The 14,726-nt window shown below is 36.0% G+C and overlaps 3 protein-coding genes across 8 annotated transcripts; 1 reads left to right on the forward strand and 2 right to left on the reverse strand.

Moving 5' to 3' along the window:
- Positions 1-117: 117 nt before the first annotated feature.
- On the forward strand, positions 118-2,700 carry LOC114881702 (pre-mRNA-splicing factor 38). 2 transcript variants are annotated; one of them, XM_046288878.1, is made up of 3 exons: positions 118-216; positions 1,799-2,166; positions 2,236-2,700. In XM_046288878.1, exons 1-3 carry the CDS (start codon positions 125-127, stop codon positions 2,613-2,615), a joined length of 840 nt encoding a protein of 279 aa, XP_046144834.1. In that variant the 5' UTR covers positions 118-124; the 3' UTR covers positions 2,616-2,700. The 2 variants fall into 2 exon arrangements, with proteins under 2 accessions (XP_046144834.1, XP_029054381.1); XM_029198548.2 differs by lacking the exon at positions 118-216 and adding an exon at positions 256-1,584.
- Positions 2,690-5,528, reverse strand: LOC114881699 (vacuolar fusion protein MON1 homolog A). The gene is made up of 7 exons (XM_029198541.2): positions 5,124-5,528; positions 4,703-5,025; positions 4,386-4,629; positions 4,023-4,307; positions 3,755-3,945; positions 3,581-3,683; positions 2,690-3,512 (listed from the first exon to the last, which is right to left on the reverse strand). Exons 1-7 carry the CDS (start codon positions 5,394-5,396, stop codon positions 3,372-3,374), a joined length of 1,560 nt encoding a protein of 519 aa, XP_029054374.1. The 5' UTR covers positions 5,397-5,528; the 3' UTR covers positions 2,690-3,371.
- Positions 5,529-5,681: 153 nt separating this feature from the next.
- LOC114881700 lies at positions 5,682-14,148 on the reverse strand. 5 transcript variants are annotated; one of them, XM_029198544.2, is made up of 10 exons: positions 13,699-14,148; positions 13,589-13,624; positions 13,339-13,493; positions 9,397-9,533; positions 9,195-9,319; positions 8,976-9,115; positions 8,133-8,344; positions 7,781-8,021; positions 6,610-6,851; positions 5,682-6,522 (listed from the first exon to the last, which is right to left on the reverse strand). In XM_029198544.2, the coding sequence occupies exons 3-10, from the start codon at positions 13,346-13,348 to the stop codon at positions 6,292-6,294; spliced, it is 1,338 nt and encodes a 445-aa protein (XP_029054377.1). In that variant the 5' UTR covers positions 13,349-13,493; positions 13,589-13,624; positions 13,699-14,148; the 3' UTR covers positions 5,682-6,291. The 5 variants fall into 5 exon arrangements, with proteins under 5 accessions (XP_029054377.1, XP_029054376.1, XP_029054375.1 ...); XM_029198543.2 differs by lacking the exons at positions 13,339-13,493; positions 13,589-13,624; positions 13,699-14,148 and adding an exon at positions 11,202-11,289; XM_029198542.2 differs by lacking the exons at positions 13,339-13,493; positions 13,589-13,624; positions 13,699-14,148 and adding an exon at positions 10,462-10,931.
- Positions 14,149-14,726: the final 578 nt, after the last annotated feature.

The raw sequence follows: 14,726 nt of genomic DNA on the forward strand, positions 1-14,726 counted from the left end.
ACTTAAAGAGGACAAGATGCGATAGCACGGCGTGTATCTTAACATGGCTGTTCAGGTGAGTTGAAGTTGCCAGGTAAGTAGGAAAGAAGAAACGAAGAGAGAGAGAAAGAGACGGGGACTGTGAATGGGGCCTCTTACGGACCCTGGGCTCGAGAGAAAGGCGACGTCGTCAAGGAACACGAAAAGGTGGGGATGTCGAATGGTACAGTGTGCAATGTGAGTATCACTTTTGTGGACTTTTCTTCTGGTTAAACTTCACAAAGAATTGTATTCGCGTTAATGTTGGAAATAGGAAAATGATAAAAAATATAAAAATTTTATGAAGTACTTTATTCCCTTACTCGATTTCTTCTCATAGATTCTAACAAAATTGCATATTATAATTGTGAATAGATTCTGTTCATTTGGTTAAATGTATGTTAGGAAGGAATAGAGTTGGGTTTAATGAAGTTAACTTTTATTGAGTACAGCATTCTGCATAGTTTTCCGGTGACGCGTTGACAATGCTGACTGTAGGTTTCAATTTTATCACGTTCCCTTTTATGTATGATGCAAATTTTATTTTTACGCGATCTGAAAGAACGCACATACAGTAAAGGTGATTGTTTTACAGATATAGATGTAATATACATCTGAATACAGTTGGAAGGTATTAAAACTACGTCGAGTGAATTGTAATGAATATCTGTTAGTTCGCAAATTTTTAGAAATCTGTGAGATCTTGCTATAATGCTTGAATTAGTATGCGTACGTATGTTTCCTAGAAATGGCCCAGCTTTACTTCCGAATAAATTCTACTTCCCTTGCTCCGATTTCTACATTTTTGAAAGCTCAATTTACCAAGAAAGGCTGTCATTACTTACGATTTTGACTGCAATTCTATACCTATTTTTTTTATAAAGATTTAGATTTATATTTGCTTTCTGAATAAAAGCAAAATACCTTGTAAAACAGATATTTTAATGCCATCTACAGATACCAACACAGTTGTATGCATAAACTTGTATTTTAAAAAGACCGCCATTAAAGATTTTTAAAATTCTACCGTGGCGCCATCTATATAAGAACGGCGGAAACTACTCAACAAGTTACCAACTGACTTGTCGACTAGTTTCCGCAGTTTCCCGATAGGTGGCGCTCGAGTAGTTTCCGCCATTTTCGTATAGATGGCACTATAGAATTTTGAAAATATTTAATTTGTAGCGATCTTTTAAAAATACAATTATTTCTTTTTATGAGCAATTTAATTTTGCAATTAATTGATAATTAACATATGACACCACCAAAGGCTTCATAATGAATCTTTCATTTGGTATCAATGATATATTGAAGCAATCTATTATTACTGTCAACTTGTGTTAGCCTTTTGTAGTGTTTTAATCTGTGAGTAATGGTAGTCATTGCTTGACGCGTCTTAAACATGGCAAATCGCACAGTAAAAGATGCGAAATCTATTCGAGGTACAAATCCTCAATACCTAGTAGAGAAAATAATTAGATCCCGAGTATATGATTCTAAGTATTGGAAGGAAGAATGTTTTGCCTTGACTGCAGAACTTTTAGTCGACAAAGCTATGGAATTAAGGTTAGGAAACATTCATTGTCGTATTTATATTTTAATCTAAACAGGTTGTTGTTTTAACACTTTAACTTATTATTTATGTTTATATATTGTCTGCATCATCAATTTCTTATGAGTATATGTATTAAGTTTCGTAAATAATCTTTTTCAAAATATAACCTCTTCCTAACATAAACAAACGAATTTATTTATTTCTAAAAGATATATCATGTTTTAGGTTCATAGGCGGTGTATACGGAGGAAATGTAAAGCCCACACCATTCCTTTGCCTCATATTAAAAATGCTCCAAATACAACCTGAGAAAGACATTATAGTAGAATTTATAAAGAATGAGGAATTTAAATATGTTCGTGCTCTTGGTGCATTATACATGAGATTAACAGGATCATCTCTAGACTGCTATAAATATTTAGAACCATTGTTCAATGACAACAGAAAATTGAGGAGACAAAATAAGGAAGGTAAATTTGAATTGATTCACATGGATGAATTTATAGATGATCTTCTAAGGGAAGAAAGGTGCTGTGATGTTATTTTACCAAGAGTACAGAAGAGACATGTTCTTGAAGAAAATAATGAACTAGGTAAGCTCTTTACCTTTATAAGTCTCATTTTTTCAAAAGATAAATGAAACATTTAAGTTTGTATAACAGAGGCCAAAGTGTCGGCGTTAGAAGATGACATGGATGAAGGAATAGAGTCTTCAGAAGATGAAGATGTACCTCCAGTTAAAGAAGATACGCGAAAGAGAACGGAAGATCACGACAGAGATAGAGATCGTCACAGGGATAGGGATAAGAGACACTCGCGTTCTGATAAGAAATCTGATAGAGAAAAACAAAGATCGAGAAGTAGAGACAGGGATAGAGACAGAGATAGACGAGAACGTAAACGGAGTAAATCGCCAAAAAGTTATTCCTCGTCGCATAAAGATAAAGACAGAGATAAGGACCGACATAGAAGAGACGACAGGGATAGAGACAGAGATCGAGATCGAGATCGAAGACGAGAACGCGACAGAGCTAGACACTGAACACTGCAATTTAACAAACTCTGTACAGAAGGTAAATATTAACTTTTATAATTATCAGGTGAATAAAAAATGTATAGTGATACAAGTCTTGAATTTTTTTTTTTATCGTGTGTACCGCGCGTCGATCATAACAGCAGTGTATAACATTTACAGAGAATAGTTTCATATTAAAATTATAGCATTTATCAATAAAAACGCTACACAGTAGCTCATAATACCCGTACGTTACATGTTGTAAGTGATAATATTTCTTTCGCTAACATTATATTATACGTTCCTTCTAGAACCATTTTTTATTTTCAGTTTAACAGGATTATGAAATGGCCGCTGTTTTTATGGTTATATACAAAACATTAAAAAAAAATTTATCACTGTTACTGTTGAAGAATTATTTTCGAGATGCGATATACTTTTTAAATAATACAAACAGATATTTTTTAATGTCTTTTTCAACGATACAGTGATAAATTTTCTCAAGCACCATATAATAAAATAAGTAGGGAATATCATAGCCTGCCTATAAATGTAATCCACGTGATTACACGTATAATGTCTTTAAATATATACATTTTCACATATGTACCTTATTTCACAGTGTTTTTTTGTAATTAAAAATAGTGAGCAAAGTATAGTATTAATATACGAGGAACGTATCCATCTCTGATACACTGTCTTTCATATTAACAATATTTTATCAGATCGATATAAACCGTCACTGAAGATGCACTCCATATTTCCGTGTTATATCCACCAAATTTAAAACGTAGGTGAATTTAAAATAAATAATCTCTCCTCTTCTTTTTTTATCCATTTCAATAATTTATTTACCGCTTCGATGGCATCAAGTTTTGTTACAAGTGGTTCAAATGTAACATACAGTTCGAAACCTACTGTTACCTAAACAGACGAACAAAAGTTAGTTAAACAATCGTATCTAATACTTGTCATTAGGTGTGTTAGCTTACCCATGCCAACATGGTCTCTTTATCTAACTGTTGGAATATAAGTTTTAGTGGTCTATTGGGAGCATGTAGCCGGTGATGTAAACATTGATAAAGACCCAATAATCTATAGGGAAAGCAAAGTAGGTACATGATATAAAATGTTTTTCCTTTATCCAAAAGTATTATTATGATTACCGTTCGATTTCTTCATCTATTGTATATGGGGGTTGGAGGCCAGGACTCCAAAATTGCGCTGTACTTCTACACTTGTACAAAACGTGCCGCATTTCTGGCAGTCCGATGTCAGCTGTTGTAATTGGTGGTTTATTCATGGATTCGTTAATTGCTTCTAAACAATTTGTTCGTCTTAATTTCTCAACAATTTTCTGGAAGCAAAATCATTTATTATCACTAATATCAGCATCTTTGGAATCTTAATGAACCTCTCTATCAAATTACTGACTTGTTTTGCTTCAGATAGAATATAAAATACATCTCTGTCAACTGTAAGGAGCAATAAGCATGCTTGGCAATCTTCAGCCAAATATGATACATGTCCATGCATATAACCATTGGCATCAAACTTTGGTAAACATATTGGTGTCCAGCTTTCAGCAGTTTTAAGGGATTCTGAACTGTCCACCAAATTTTGTATTATATGTAAATCCGCGGGATGTAAAAAAAATTTGTTCATTCTGACTAATGTTACCAACTGGTTATTAGCTAAAAGTATTGCAAATACTAAATTCTGAAAAATATCATATTTGTGTGATTAATACAAGTTACAAAAAGTAATACTTTGAATACATTCCAGAAACATATTTACCTTGATTTTACCACATGTTTGAATAATCGTCTGTGTGATAGAACTTCTCATTGAAGGAAGTAAAGGTAAACATTTGATGGCTCCTAGAAAAAATGCTGGTTCTCTATCCATAAAATTTAATAAGTGATCTATCAGTCTTTCACTACCAGTTAACAATCTTCTTAAGTCAAAGTTTCTACGTTGATCGTATACTCTAGTTAGTTGTGATTGTGTTAACACTGATACTATTTGATTATATACATATCTATAAGTGGAAAAAAAAGTATAAGTTATATGTTCAAGAATAATGTATAGCTGTTCCATTTAAATGTACATACGTTAATTGCAATGTAAGTTGAGGTACACTTTCAAGTGTTTTAGAAACTGCAACTAAAATCAATGGACCTTTAACAACAAATACAAAATTAGTATCTCCTGCATGAACAGATCTGATCATGTCACTGCCTGCTTGGACAAATGAAACTAGAGCCTGCATTACACCCATAACTGTGACTAGTTTGTCTTCTGAACTATATCTAGAGTATATGGGTTTTCCTGCTTGGCTTAAAATAAATATGTGTTTCCTTTGGGCCAACCAAGCTTTGCAACGTAAAGGATCCGAGTCTATATTGGTATGACCTAATCGATGTGTAACATCCTCCTGAAATATGAAAACAGATATTTTTAAATGATATTAATTTCAGGTAATTACTAAAAGGTATTTATAATGATTCTTTGAGAAGAGGTTATAAAACGTACTAATTCGGAATCATCAAGAGAAGTTGTTTTCTCAAGTTCTCGTGGACTGGATGCGGTAGGTGTTGCTGGAATGTCTTGTACGTCTTCTTGAATTTCTGAAATAGTGCTTGTTGTACTTTCTTTCATTTGCCTATCATCAATACTACTGCTCATCTCTTGTTCATATTCTTCAAAACTATCTGTTGTTACAAGCATTGTTTCTGCCGAAGCACCTGGTTCAATCCCAGGCTCCGGGATACCATCCTCTATGGTAGCAGGCTCTTTCGTAGCCATATTTATAATCGAAACACTTCTAACGTGTCACTATTTTGAAATTTTCTCTTCCGATTGACATTTAATACCGACCCATGACGGATTGGTCGCCATTGTTAAATCCGGCTTATTTGGCAGAAACTTTAGAGACTAAAAATCAGTGCTACCATTTTTATCAAAGTCACTAGCCTGTACGGTTTTTTAAAAAGCAAGTATGATAGTTTGAAACTTTATATTCACATAAAAGCGAAATATGTATTTGTACGATAATTTTAAGGTATTTCAAGGATAAAGTATATTACACCGTTTCATCTTGGAAGTATTTATTTCATTTTGTAACAATACAGAATCTAAAAATAACGATTTTAAGGAAGCAAAAACTGCTGTGTGTTAAAAACTATGTGGCTATCAAATGCACATTTTTGTGATGCCCTCGTTTTAAACAGAAACCACCAAGTGACGTCTAACCGCATGAATATCCGCTAGGAAATAATGATAGTCATATGCAGCCGATTATTATCATACATAGCTAAGCTACACATACATTGCCAGTTTGATTTGCGCAGCCTACATTATCGTGATTTCAATAATATTCTGTGCGGAAGTATACGCCCATTACACACCGACTGATCGATGAATGTGAATCAAAAGATCCGCCCATTAGCAACTAGACTAGTTTACACACATATGAGATTCTCAACTTATACAATATTCCTTCATTTTTCTCTTCTTAAAAATATTGATAACAATTATTGAGATTCGATTACTGGACGAAATCATATTATTTAAGCAAGCTGCTTACAGCGTGATACTGAAACAAAGCCACTTTAAGCGGTGAGGATTTATTGATAAAATTCATCGAAGTCGGTGTGCTTTCAACTCTAGTCTTTCGCGATGTCGTTGAAGCTCCCATTGATTACTGCGAAACCATTATCTCATATTCAGGGAAGGCGACCTCGGCACCGCCGTATGCTATGTAGCAGACACTGTGAGAAGGTTGCACTTTGCCGATTGTCAGGGTACCCTCGTGATTAACACGACCGACATAAAGTGCTTCTCCATCCTCGGTTTCACCGCCCGGGATTGCGTTCGGAGGAATCTGGTTTCCACTCGTCGGCACCCACACCGGTTTACAACCGCAAAGAACCTAATATAAAAGGTAAATACAATTCATTATAACATATCAGATAAAATATGTATCGCAATGCTTCTTTACTATAAAATCATTACATACCTGGTAATCAGTTTTACCGTGTTCACCACCACCCCAGGCGACGTAACAGACAGAGTGTCCTGGCTTCACCTTACCAGGTAAAAGAGCACCCTCGTGGTAAGCTCTGCCCACGTACAATGTTTCTTCGTCTCTTCCTCCTTCCACTGCACCTGGGGGCAGCATTCCACCTGTCGCATCACACCAGCAAACCTCTCCCAATTCCAATCCTTGCACAGGTGGAGGTGGAGCAGATGGGTTCACATCTACAAACAGGTGTAAGAGACATTAATCATAGGGGCTAAGAAAGATTATTTTCTCTGTTATTTCTTGAATAAAAAGACGTTCATCTTCATGCTACGCGTATAGTCACAAGAAAAAGGACCGTGTATGATTCAATGATAGTTATTAAATGTGAACGTCCGCGTCCCATGGATTTTCTTCGAGAACGACTTCCCTGGTATTTCAAAGGAGATTACATGGAAAGTTACGAATCGATAAAATGAATCATGAGTAGTAATGTTTAAAATAGCGAAGAGAAGGTTGCGATAGGGAGTGGAAACCGATTGGAAGGGAAGGCATTTGAAAAACGATGTGTCTGCAGGAGATAGCGACGCGTTGTGACCTCGACATATTTGCTGCAACACACATGCTACTGTTAAAACATTCCATGTGACTCGTAATAAACACACGTAACACCCGTACAATATGCAAACGGTTAATAATGCCACGCTCAAATCCGAGTATATATCATTAGGTCATTGCATATCAAACGGACGATATAAAGATATTTTAATAAAACTTTAAGTTTAAAATTTATATATCACAATTGTTATTTTGAATTATCAGATATGCAACGATCTAATACATATTTTAGACTGAATTATATCCCCTGGTAAATGCTTCCAGGTTACGCTCGCGCCCAAGCGAGGTCAATTTAATCGTTTAACGAGCCCGAGATCCGTCAAAGAAGCAGAGAAGACAAGCTACGTGCTCGTAAAACCAAGATTGCAAGTGTAATTCAATGTACTTCCTAGTGAAACAATTAGCGGCACCCGTTACCCAGACCCTTAAACACCCAGTAAGAAACTACTTCAATCCTATTCTTTATAAATTGAGAATATTAGCTTCAACGCGTTGTTCGCTAATTCTTATGTGTTAAACAAATAGAAAAAAAAAGAGAGAGAGAAATTACGTTTAGAAGTGTCAGCTGAACGGGGTGGATATTGTGCAGTTCGAATCTTCCACTTGCCGGTTGCACCCCAACCGGTACGTATGCCCATATAACTCACGCCAAATGGCTTTGGATCCTGCCATTCCATGATCTTAGAACCGTTTAGATCACCAGCCCTGACCGTGATAAGGCCGTCAAGCCATGTGATCACGAACTTCTTCGTTTCGTTCTCGTTCAGCAGGTTTGGCGTGTTCACGCGCACCTGTCGGTGCAAAATCAGCTTTTTAACAGGTGTACACAGCCAACCGGAAACTCGAAATCATTTCAAAACATGATAATCAGGAAACGACTTCGGGTTTCGTTCGTATCGAACCTTGTCGGGCTGTTTGCGATCGTATCTGACGACGGACGCGGTGTTCTCCCAACCACCGAGCAAGATTTCGTACATCGGACTCGAGTCGCCTTTCTTGTTGGTCAGGGCAACGTGCGCGTTGCTCTTGGCCCTGACTTCAATGAAAACTGAACCGCCTCTTACGTTACGAAACTGGTAGACTAACTCGTTCCGGGTCGACAGGGTGCCGTGTCCTTGTGTGTAAATCAAACAAATTTCAATCTATCGCTAATTGAAATTATTTAACAATTCTATCCGTGTATTTCTGATGATTCCAACTTCTCTGGCTTCGACGAATAAACTTTACCCTGATTATAATTCAAGGTATAACGTTTCAAGTGTAAGCAGAGATTTATACAATCATGGATAACAAGCAGGGTCGCGTTAAAGCAAAGACAAGCGTGTCTATATGTGGTCTGAAGTACGTTTTTCTCGTGCAGGTACCCCTTTGAAAACGTGCTAGGATCAAATCAGAAACTAAAAGACTTAAACTGGATGCAGCTACGTTTTTCTCAAGCTTCATATACTCTTTACGTACAACGATTTTGACCACCGACACATATGGCTGTGGACGACGACTCATTAATACAGTGGTCCCTCAGAAACCAGATATAAAATAACATAGGAAGAAAATCGTGTTAATAAATTGAGAACTTCCACCTGAGATTTCATCGAACAGGTATTTACATTATGTAAAATTAAGTTGCAATCTACTATCACTCGCTATTCTATTGAATATAGTCCTAAATTTTCTATGCTATTACATTCGACATTCGAATTAACATGGAGCCTAAGAAGGGTGTGGAATATGGAATGAAATTTTACCTTCGATCAGCCATTCGCCAGACGCACCCCAACCGGTGCACACTCCAAAGTAACCGATTCCAAATGGTTCCGGATCGGCATAAGTGAGGAACGAGCTCGGTTCGCCTTCTTTACCCACTGATACGACACCATCGCTCCATCTAAAACGATCAGAGTAACCAACAGCATTAAAAATAATTACTTACCCCTAAAAATATGCAATCAGAACAAAAGATTCACCTAATCCAAAATCCACGATACTCGTCACCACTCAAAATACCAGGTGTCTCGACTTCAGCCACATCAGGTTTGCTTCTATTTTTACGGATCACGGACTTACCGTTGCTCCAACCACCAATGAATACCTGAACGAATTAATAACAATTTCTTCTTACTCGTTCTTTTGTACAATTTATATGCAACAATGTTAAGTCAATCTCACCTCGTACATCGGTTCTCCCTCGTGGGGACCGGTGGTGAGAGCAACGTGAGCATCGTTGGCTGCTTTCACCCGAAATTGGATTTGTCCGCTAGCAACGGGGTAGAAGTGGTATTCCAATTTGTCTTCGGTGGAGAGTGCTGGAAGCATGAACGATACATAATTAATAAAACGATCTTTTTTGTAAAGCAACGCGAGGACTATTGACACTAGATTGCCGGAGCGAGTCAATTTGACTAATTTACGATTTTATCATTCAAATCCTATTTTGACGGATCTATTTGTCCGGCAATCTAGTGTTAATAACGCAATCGTTATGAAAATAATTCCTTAGAGTTCCACGAAGATTTATAACAGAAGAACGTGGTAACGGATTCGCAATTATAGCGAGTACATTGATCGAACCGAGTCCTGCATTGCCCTACTTTCTTTAGCTACCAAGGATATCCCGGCGTCCAGACGTCTGGGCGTTCGAGCTGGCCGACGATTTTATTTTTCATGAACTACCTTGAATACATATTCTGAACGGTGAAGATAATTAACAAGTGTTAAACAAGTAATTTGGAAATACGTGTTAATTAATTCTACCAACTCGTACCAAGAGTGAAAGGGTGTCGGCAGCTAGACGGGGGAGGGATTTTAGTGGGTATGACACCATTCCTTAGAGGGGTGGTGGTGAGTCCCACTCTGCAAATGTATTTTTTCTCCGGCAAACAAAAAAAAACCTCGTACCCAAGAGTACCTATAACGCTTTGCATAAAAAAAAGTTACGCGTACACGTGCCGGTTGTTTTATCCTCTGTGTAAATTACGCTAGTTTTTATAGACTCGCACACCTGCTCGTCTTTATAGCGAGCGGTCCGAACAAACAGCTTGCGCCTTCGTTAAAAAACATTTTGGAATTTGCCAGATCCTTCGAGCTGATCACCTTTGTAAATATCAATCACGTGCCTTTCTGTCAAGATTAACTGAAGAAACAGAAATGATAAAACTAACACGTTTGTTGGACTGATGACTTAAACTTGAAGACTTTTTCTTTTATATTATGATTGCTCTGTAAAATATTTACCTGGAAGCCTAAGCAACGATAGCAACTGGTAGCCTAAATCAGCGTAGATCAACGCTAATACGGTTGTTTGTAATAAAAGATTTCGCGAGAATACGACTCGCGAATGCATGTACATTTTATCCTCATCAAAGTCCATTGATAGGAGTTATTATGTACAAGAAATTTCATTTGACATTGAACGGTTTATGCACAACGAAATCAATTAACGATTTTTCATCAGGCTTGACAGAACAAACAAGCATCAAGTATTGAATTTCAAAATTCCATGTATCACGTGTCACTATTGAATTCACTTTTTTAAAAAAATTGTGAAATTTCGTCCCGTTACCGTCTTATGGTAATATCGATAAGTAAGAAAGCTGTTATGTCTTCCTATTGTATTCTCGTGAAAATATTAACAATCATTAGAACGATTGATGTGCGAAAGGATTGTTGCTTTTTCACCTACTGTCTCTGTCAAAGCAGTTTCGAATCTATGCGCAAGGTTACGTCGAAGAAACGCAACGCTTATAAATAGTTGCTTGTGTCACGGAAGAGACCTCGTTAGTTGCTGACGTCATCGATAAATGAACGATAAATCGTCAGCAATTCGGGAGTCAGCGATCCGACGTTTTTCTTCGACGAACGTATAAATACCAAGGAATAGTAGTATCCGAAGAAATGTATAAGCGAAAGAATTAAGTATGACGTCGAGCTGATGTCACTAGTATTTCGATACCGGTTACTTCGCATTACGGTACCTTGATGATTCAAAGTGACTGGCATGATGAACTTTCATACTGTGAGATTAGCCGGTCAAAGAGCCACCTCCACTTCCGTCGATATCTACTGATATAGAAGAAATTAGAAAGTTGCGTGTCAATGGATCGCAATATACAACTATCTGAAACATTAACAAACTATTTTTACTTACTTCGGCTATTACTTTGAATAAACATTATGAATGATACGTGACGTTCTTTAGGCTCTCTTTCGCATGACAAATTCATTAGACTACATCCTATATCATTGAAGAAGCGTTACGATTGCAATTAACATAACAATGCGAAAATTAGACTCATTCAGTCTATTTCCATTGCATAATGTTGATCGCCGGTTGATTCCCTTCTTTCGCTATAACCTCATTAACACAATCCTCGAACCTGCTTCGACAAATACAGGGTGTTAGAAAGAGTGTTAGTCCTTTAAAAAGGTGGTAGCTGGGTTGATTTTGAACAACATTTTCCTTTGCAAAAATGTTGTTTGAAGCTTCTTTTTTGAATTATTGAGGGAAAAACACTGGCCAATCAGAGCGCGTATAGCGCGCGCGCTCAGGGACGGCAGCATCGACTACGAAAACTGGGCTTGACCTGAGTCCCAAGCGAACGACTCGGTACCCCGCTGGTATAACCTTTTTTAATCGTTTTTTAACTACAGATTATATCGTGTTGTAGGAATATGTGCAACGAGCGTTAAAAGTCATACCTATAATGAAATTATTCATGCCTAATAAATTCCTGTGAATTATTTGCGATATACTCAACTGCCAATAGATACCAACACCTAAGAAGTTACACGTCTGATGCACCTAACCGTGTCTGTCCCGCTGTCATTGACCTCGCATGGTAACTGTCTTTTTCCAGTAAGGTGCATTACGATACCGAGGAAGAATGAGACACGGAACGTGATCTAGGCCAGTATCGTGACTGGTTTATCAACTCCTATACATTTTCCTTGTTCAATCGCGAAAACGGATTTGAAAAATGTACGCACACTGGCATAATTAGAATGTTTCGAATGGAAGATAGCAATCTTGAGACAATGTCTGAAAATGAACGTGGCAACCTCCGGTCGCGAAAGGTTAAAATTTACTTGACCGTAATTAACGAACGTAGTTACGACACAGATTCCAGAATGAAGGCGAGAGATTCCCTCGGTTTCCAGGAAATAGCGAATATGCGGCTTGCGAAACGATCTAAAAGTCGTTGTTATACTGTGAAATCCTGCTAATATAACGCGATAGTGGAATCTTGAAAATTAAGCGATTCAGAACAACAACACTATTAATCTTTTTTCAAGAGGCGCAGTTATATAAATTCGTGAAATCGTGTTGCTAAGAAAGCCGGCCGGCTTGTCAAACCTGCACAACCGCACCCGTGTACTATATTTAGCTAGGCAGTAGGAAAGAAACTGTATTCGAAAGCATTCTCGCGTAAATAAATACAGACTCTTTTACCAATATCGAAGGATCAATCGTCGATAACTCTAAAATGTTAATCTTTACTGCTTCGATCGATGTTTTCCCTAACTGGATATTCTAAAAACTGAGAAAAAAAGAAACAATAGAATTGTGATAAATTATGTAGAATAAAATAAAGATTGCAGGTTTCGGGTCACGCTCAACCTATTTCTAAAAGATATTATTCATGCTTATAAATATAGACACAATTCCAAGTGACGGGAGAAATGTTTAGCTACGTTTCTCAGTAAAAATATTACCTATTGTAATGACTCAATGGCAAAAAACTTATATATGGAAAACAAATCCCTGTGTGGGTATGTTTTTTTACCTTCTGCGCAGTAATTACTACGCAATTCGTAATCGCGCGGTATAACATTGATATCGATAAGTATTGATATCAAACTCGTTCGATAGTTAACATTAAAATTCGAATTTCACGTGGTACTGAACACATCATTACGTTTTTATAATATTGGAATCGAATCTAATTTCGTACATATACTGTTAATATGTACAAAACATTTATATTGAAACGATACTTTTTGAGTATACTAACCAGAAACTTACTAAAATAAATATTTCATCGGAAGACACATGAAAAATATCATTTTTTATCGAAAGCGTTTGATAAACTAGTAATCGAAATATATACTTACAAATAGCCATGATTTCCTTTTTCGGCGACTGTGAATAAAACTCGTGACAAGCGAAAATACCGACACACTCGCTTCGAAAGTTCAATTCGTACTGCGGTGAAACGTCGTGTTCTTTGAAGCTTAGGACGGTTGTTCACACATGCGCTCTAGACATCCTGCAAATGCAACGCCGGTACTTTGTAGGCGATAATTAAGTAAAGGGAATGAGTCATAAATTATTGATGAATATTCATTTTCAGATATGACAAACCTAACAGAATTTTTTGGAATCAGTTCAAGATTGTCCCTATTAAAAAAAACGGTATATTTAGACCAAGTAATAAAATGTAATCTAAAATAATAAAATGTAGTATGACTCACGTTATTCTAATTCTTTAATCATTATTTTGAACAGATGTAGATTACTATAACTTATGCATTGATAACACAAATGGTATTTAACATTCCTTAGAGCTGAATTCATTAATATATTTCCAATAAACAATGTCCAATTTACATCCAATCAGGTCCTGACTGATATGCTTCTATCCTCTATTCTTCCTTTTTCTTCAATAAACCAATGGAATTTCCAACCTCAAAAATGTTTAAGTTAAAAAAAAATTAAGATTACCAAATGTATGCATACTATGTATGTGTAACACTTTCAACCGAGTCGATTTTCATTACGTATAACTTCAGCAAATGTAATTTCAGATATTCATGGTTTCTGTGACCTCGTTAAACAATAATAAGTTACCACGTAACAATGATCGTAATGAATCACTCAGAATGTGTAGGCGTCGTTTACAATGGATTGTATTACCGTTTTAGATTAACCACAAAATTGTCTGTAAAGTGTATCTCATCTACAAAAAGTGATAATTAAATATTTCTTTCGTAAGATTTTACAAAAACTTACCTATGTAACTAAATATTATTACATTAAACTAAATGAAGTACTATATAAATTTTATCTTTTCTTTGGAATATAATGTAATATTAACATGTAAATATTAATTATTTAAAATAAGCTATCGCCTAATACCATTTTCTGTCTTACTTCTGGGAGACATTAGAGCCCTCTTTTACCATTTTTATGTCACATCCTAACATACCGACTGTGATTAATATTTTATCACAGTGCTTCTGGTGGTAGAAATTAGTAACAAAAACAAAATTGTTTAATAAATTTAACTTCAATTACTTTGAAAAATAAATCATTTTAGAAAAGCAATAAATTACTTAAAGAATTGAAGAGTATTTGTAACTGTTATTGTTGTATAATGTTCAATAACTATTTAATAAAAATACAATAATTACTTCTTAATATTGTATAACAATTGAATAATTCAAAGAAATTTACTGGATATCCATGTATAAAAGTTATAAAAATAATATATTTCAATAGA

This window comes from Osmia bicornis, chromosome 15 (assembly GCF_907164935.1).
Source record: "Osmia bicornis bicornis chromosome 15, iOsmBic2.1, whole genome shotgun sequence".
NCBI lineage: Eukaryota > Metazoa > Arthropoda > Insecta > Hymenoptera > Megachilidae > Osmia > Osmia bicornis.

Bases quoted from the DNA above. Each gene is read 5' to 3' on its own strand.
- LOC114881702 (XM_029198548.2), top strand. From the start codon at position 1,421: ATGGCAAATCGCACAGTAAAAGATGCGAAATCTATTCGAGGTACAAAT. The intron at 1,585-1,798 runs GTTAGGAAACAT...ATCATGTTTTAG, and splicing joins GACAAAGCTATGGAATTAAG to GTTCATAGGCGGTGTATACG. The intron at 2,167-2,235 runs GTAAGCTCTTTA...TTTGTATAACAG, and splicing joins TGAAGAAAATAATGAACTAG to AGGCCAAAGTGTCGGCGTTA.
- LOC114881699 (XM_029198541.2), bottom strand. From the start codon at position 5,396: ATGGCTACGAAAGAGCCTGCTACCATAGAGGATGGTATCCCGGAGCCT. The intron at 4,308-4,385 runs GTAAATATGTTT...GATATTTTTCAG, and splicing joins AAACATGTGGTAAAATCAAG to AATTTAGTATTTGCAATACT. The intron at 3,946-4,022 runs GTCAGTAATTTG...TTTTGCTTCCAG, and splicing joins TTCTATCTGAAGCAAAACAA to AAAATTGTTGAGAAATTAAG.
- LOC114881700 (XM_029198542.2), bottom strand. From the start codon at position 10,597: ATGGACTTTGATGAGGATAAAATGTACATGCATTCGCGAGTCGTATTC. The intron at 8,022-8,132 runs GTTCGATACGAA...TTGCACCGACAG, and splicing joins ATCGCAAACAGCCCGACAAG to GTGCGCGTGAACACGCCAAA. The intron at 6,523-6,609 runs GTATGTAATGAT...CTTTTATATTAG, and splicing joins ACGGTAAAACTGATTACCAG to GTTCTTTGCGGTTGTAAACC.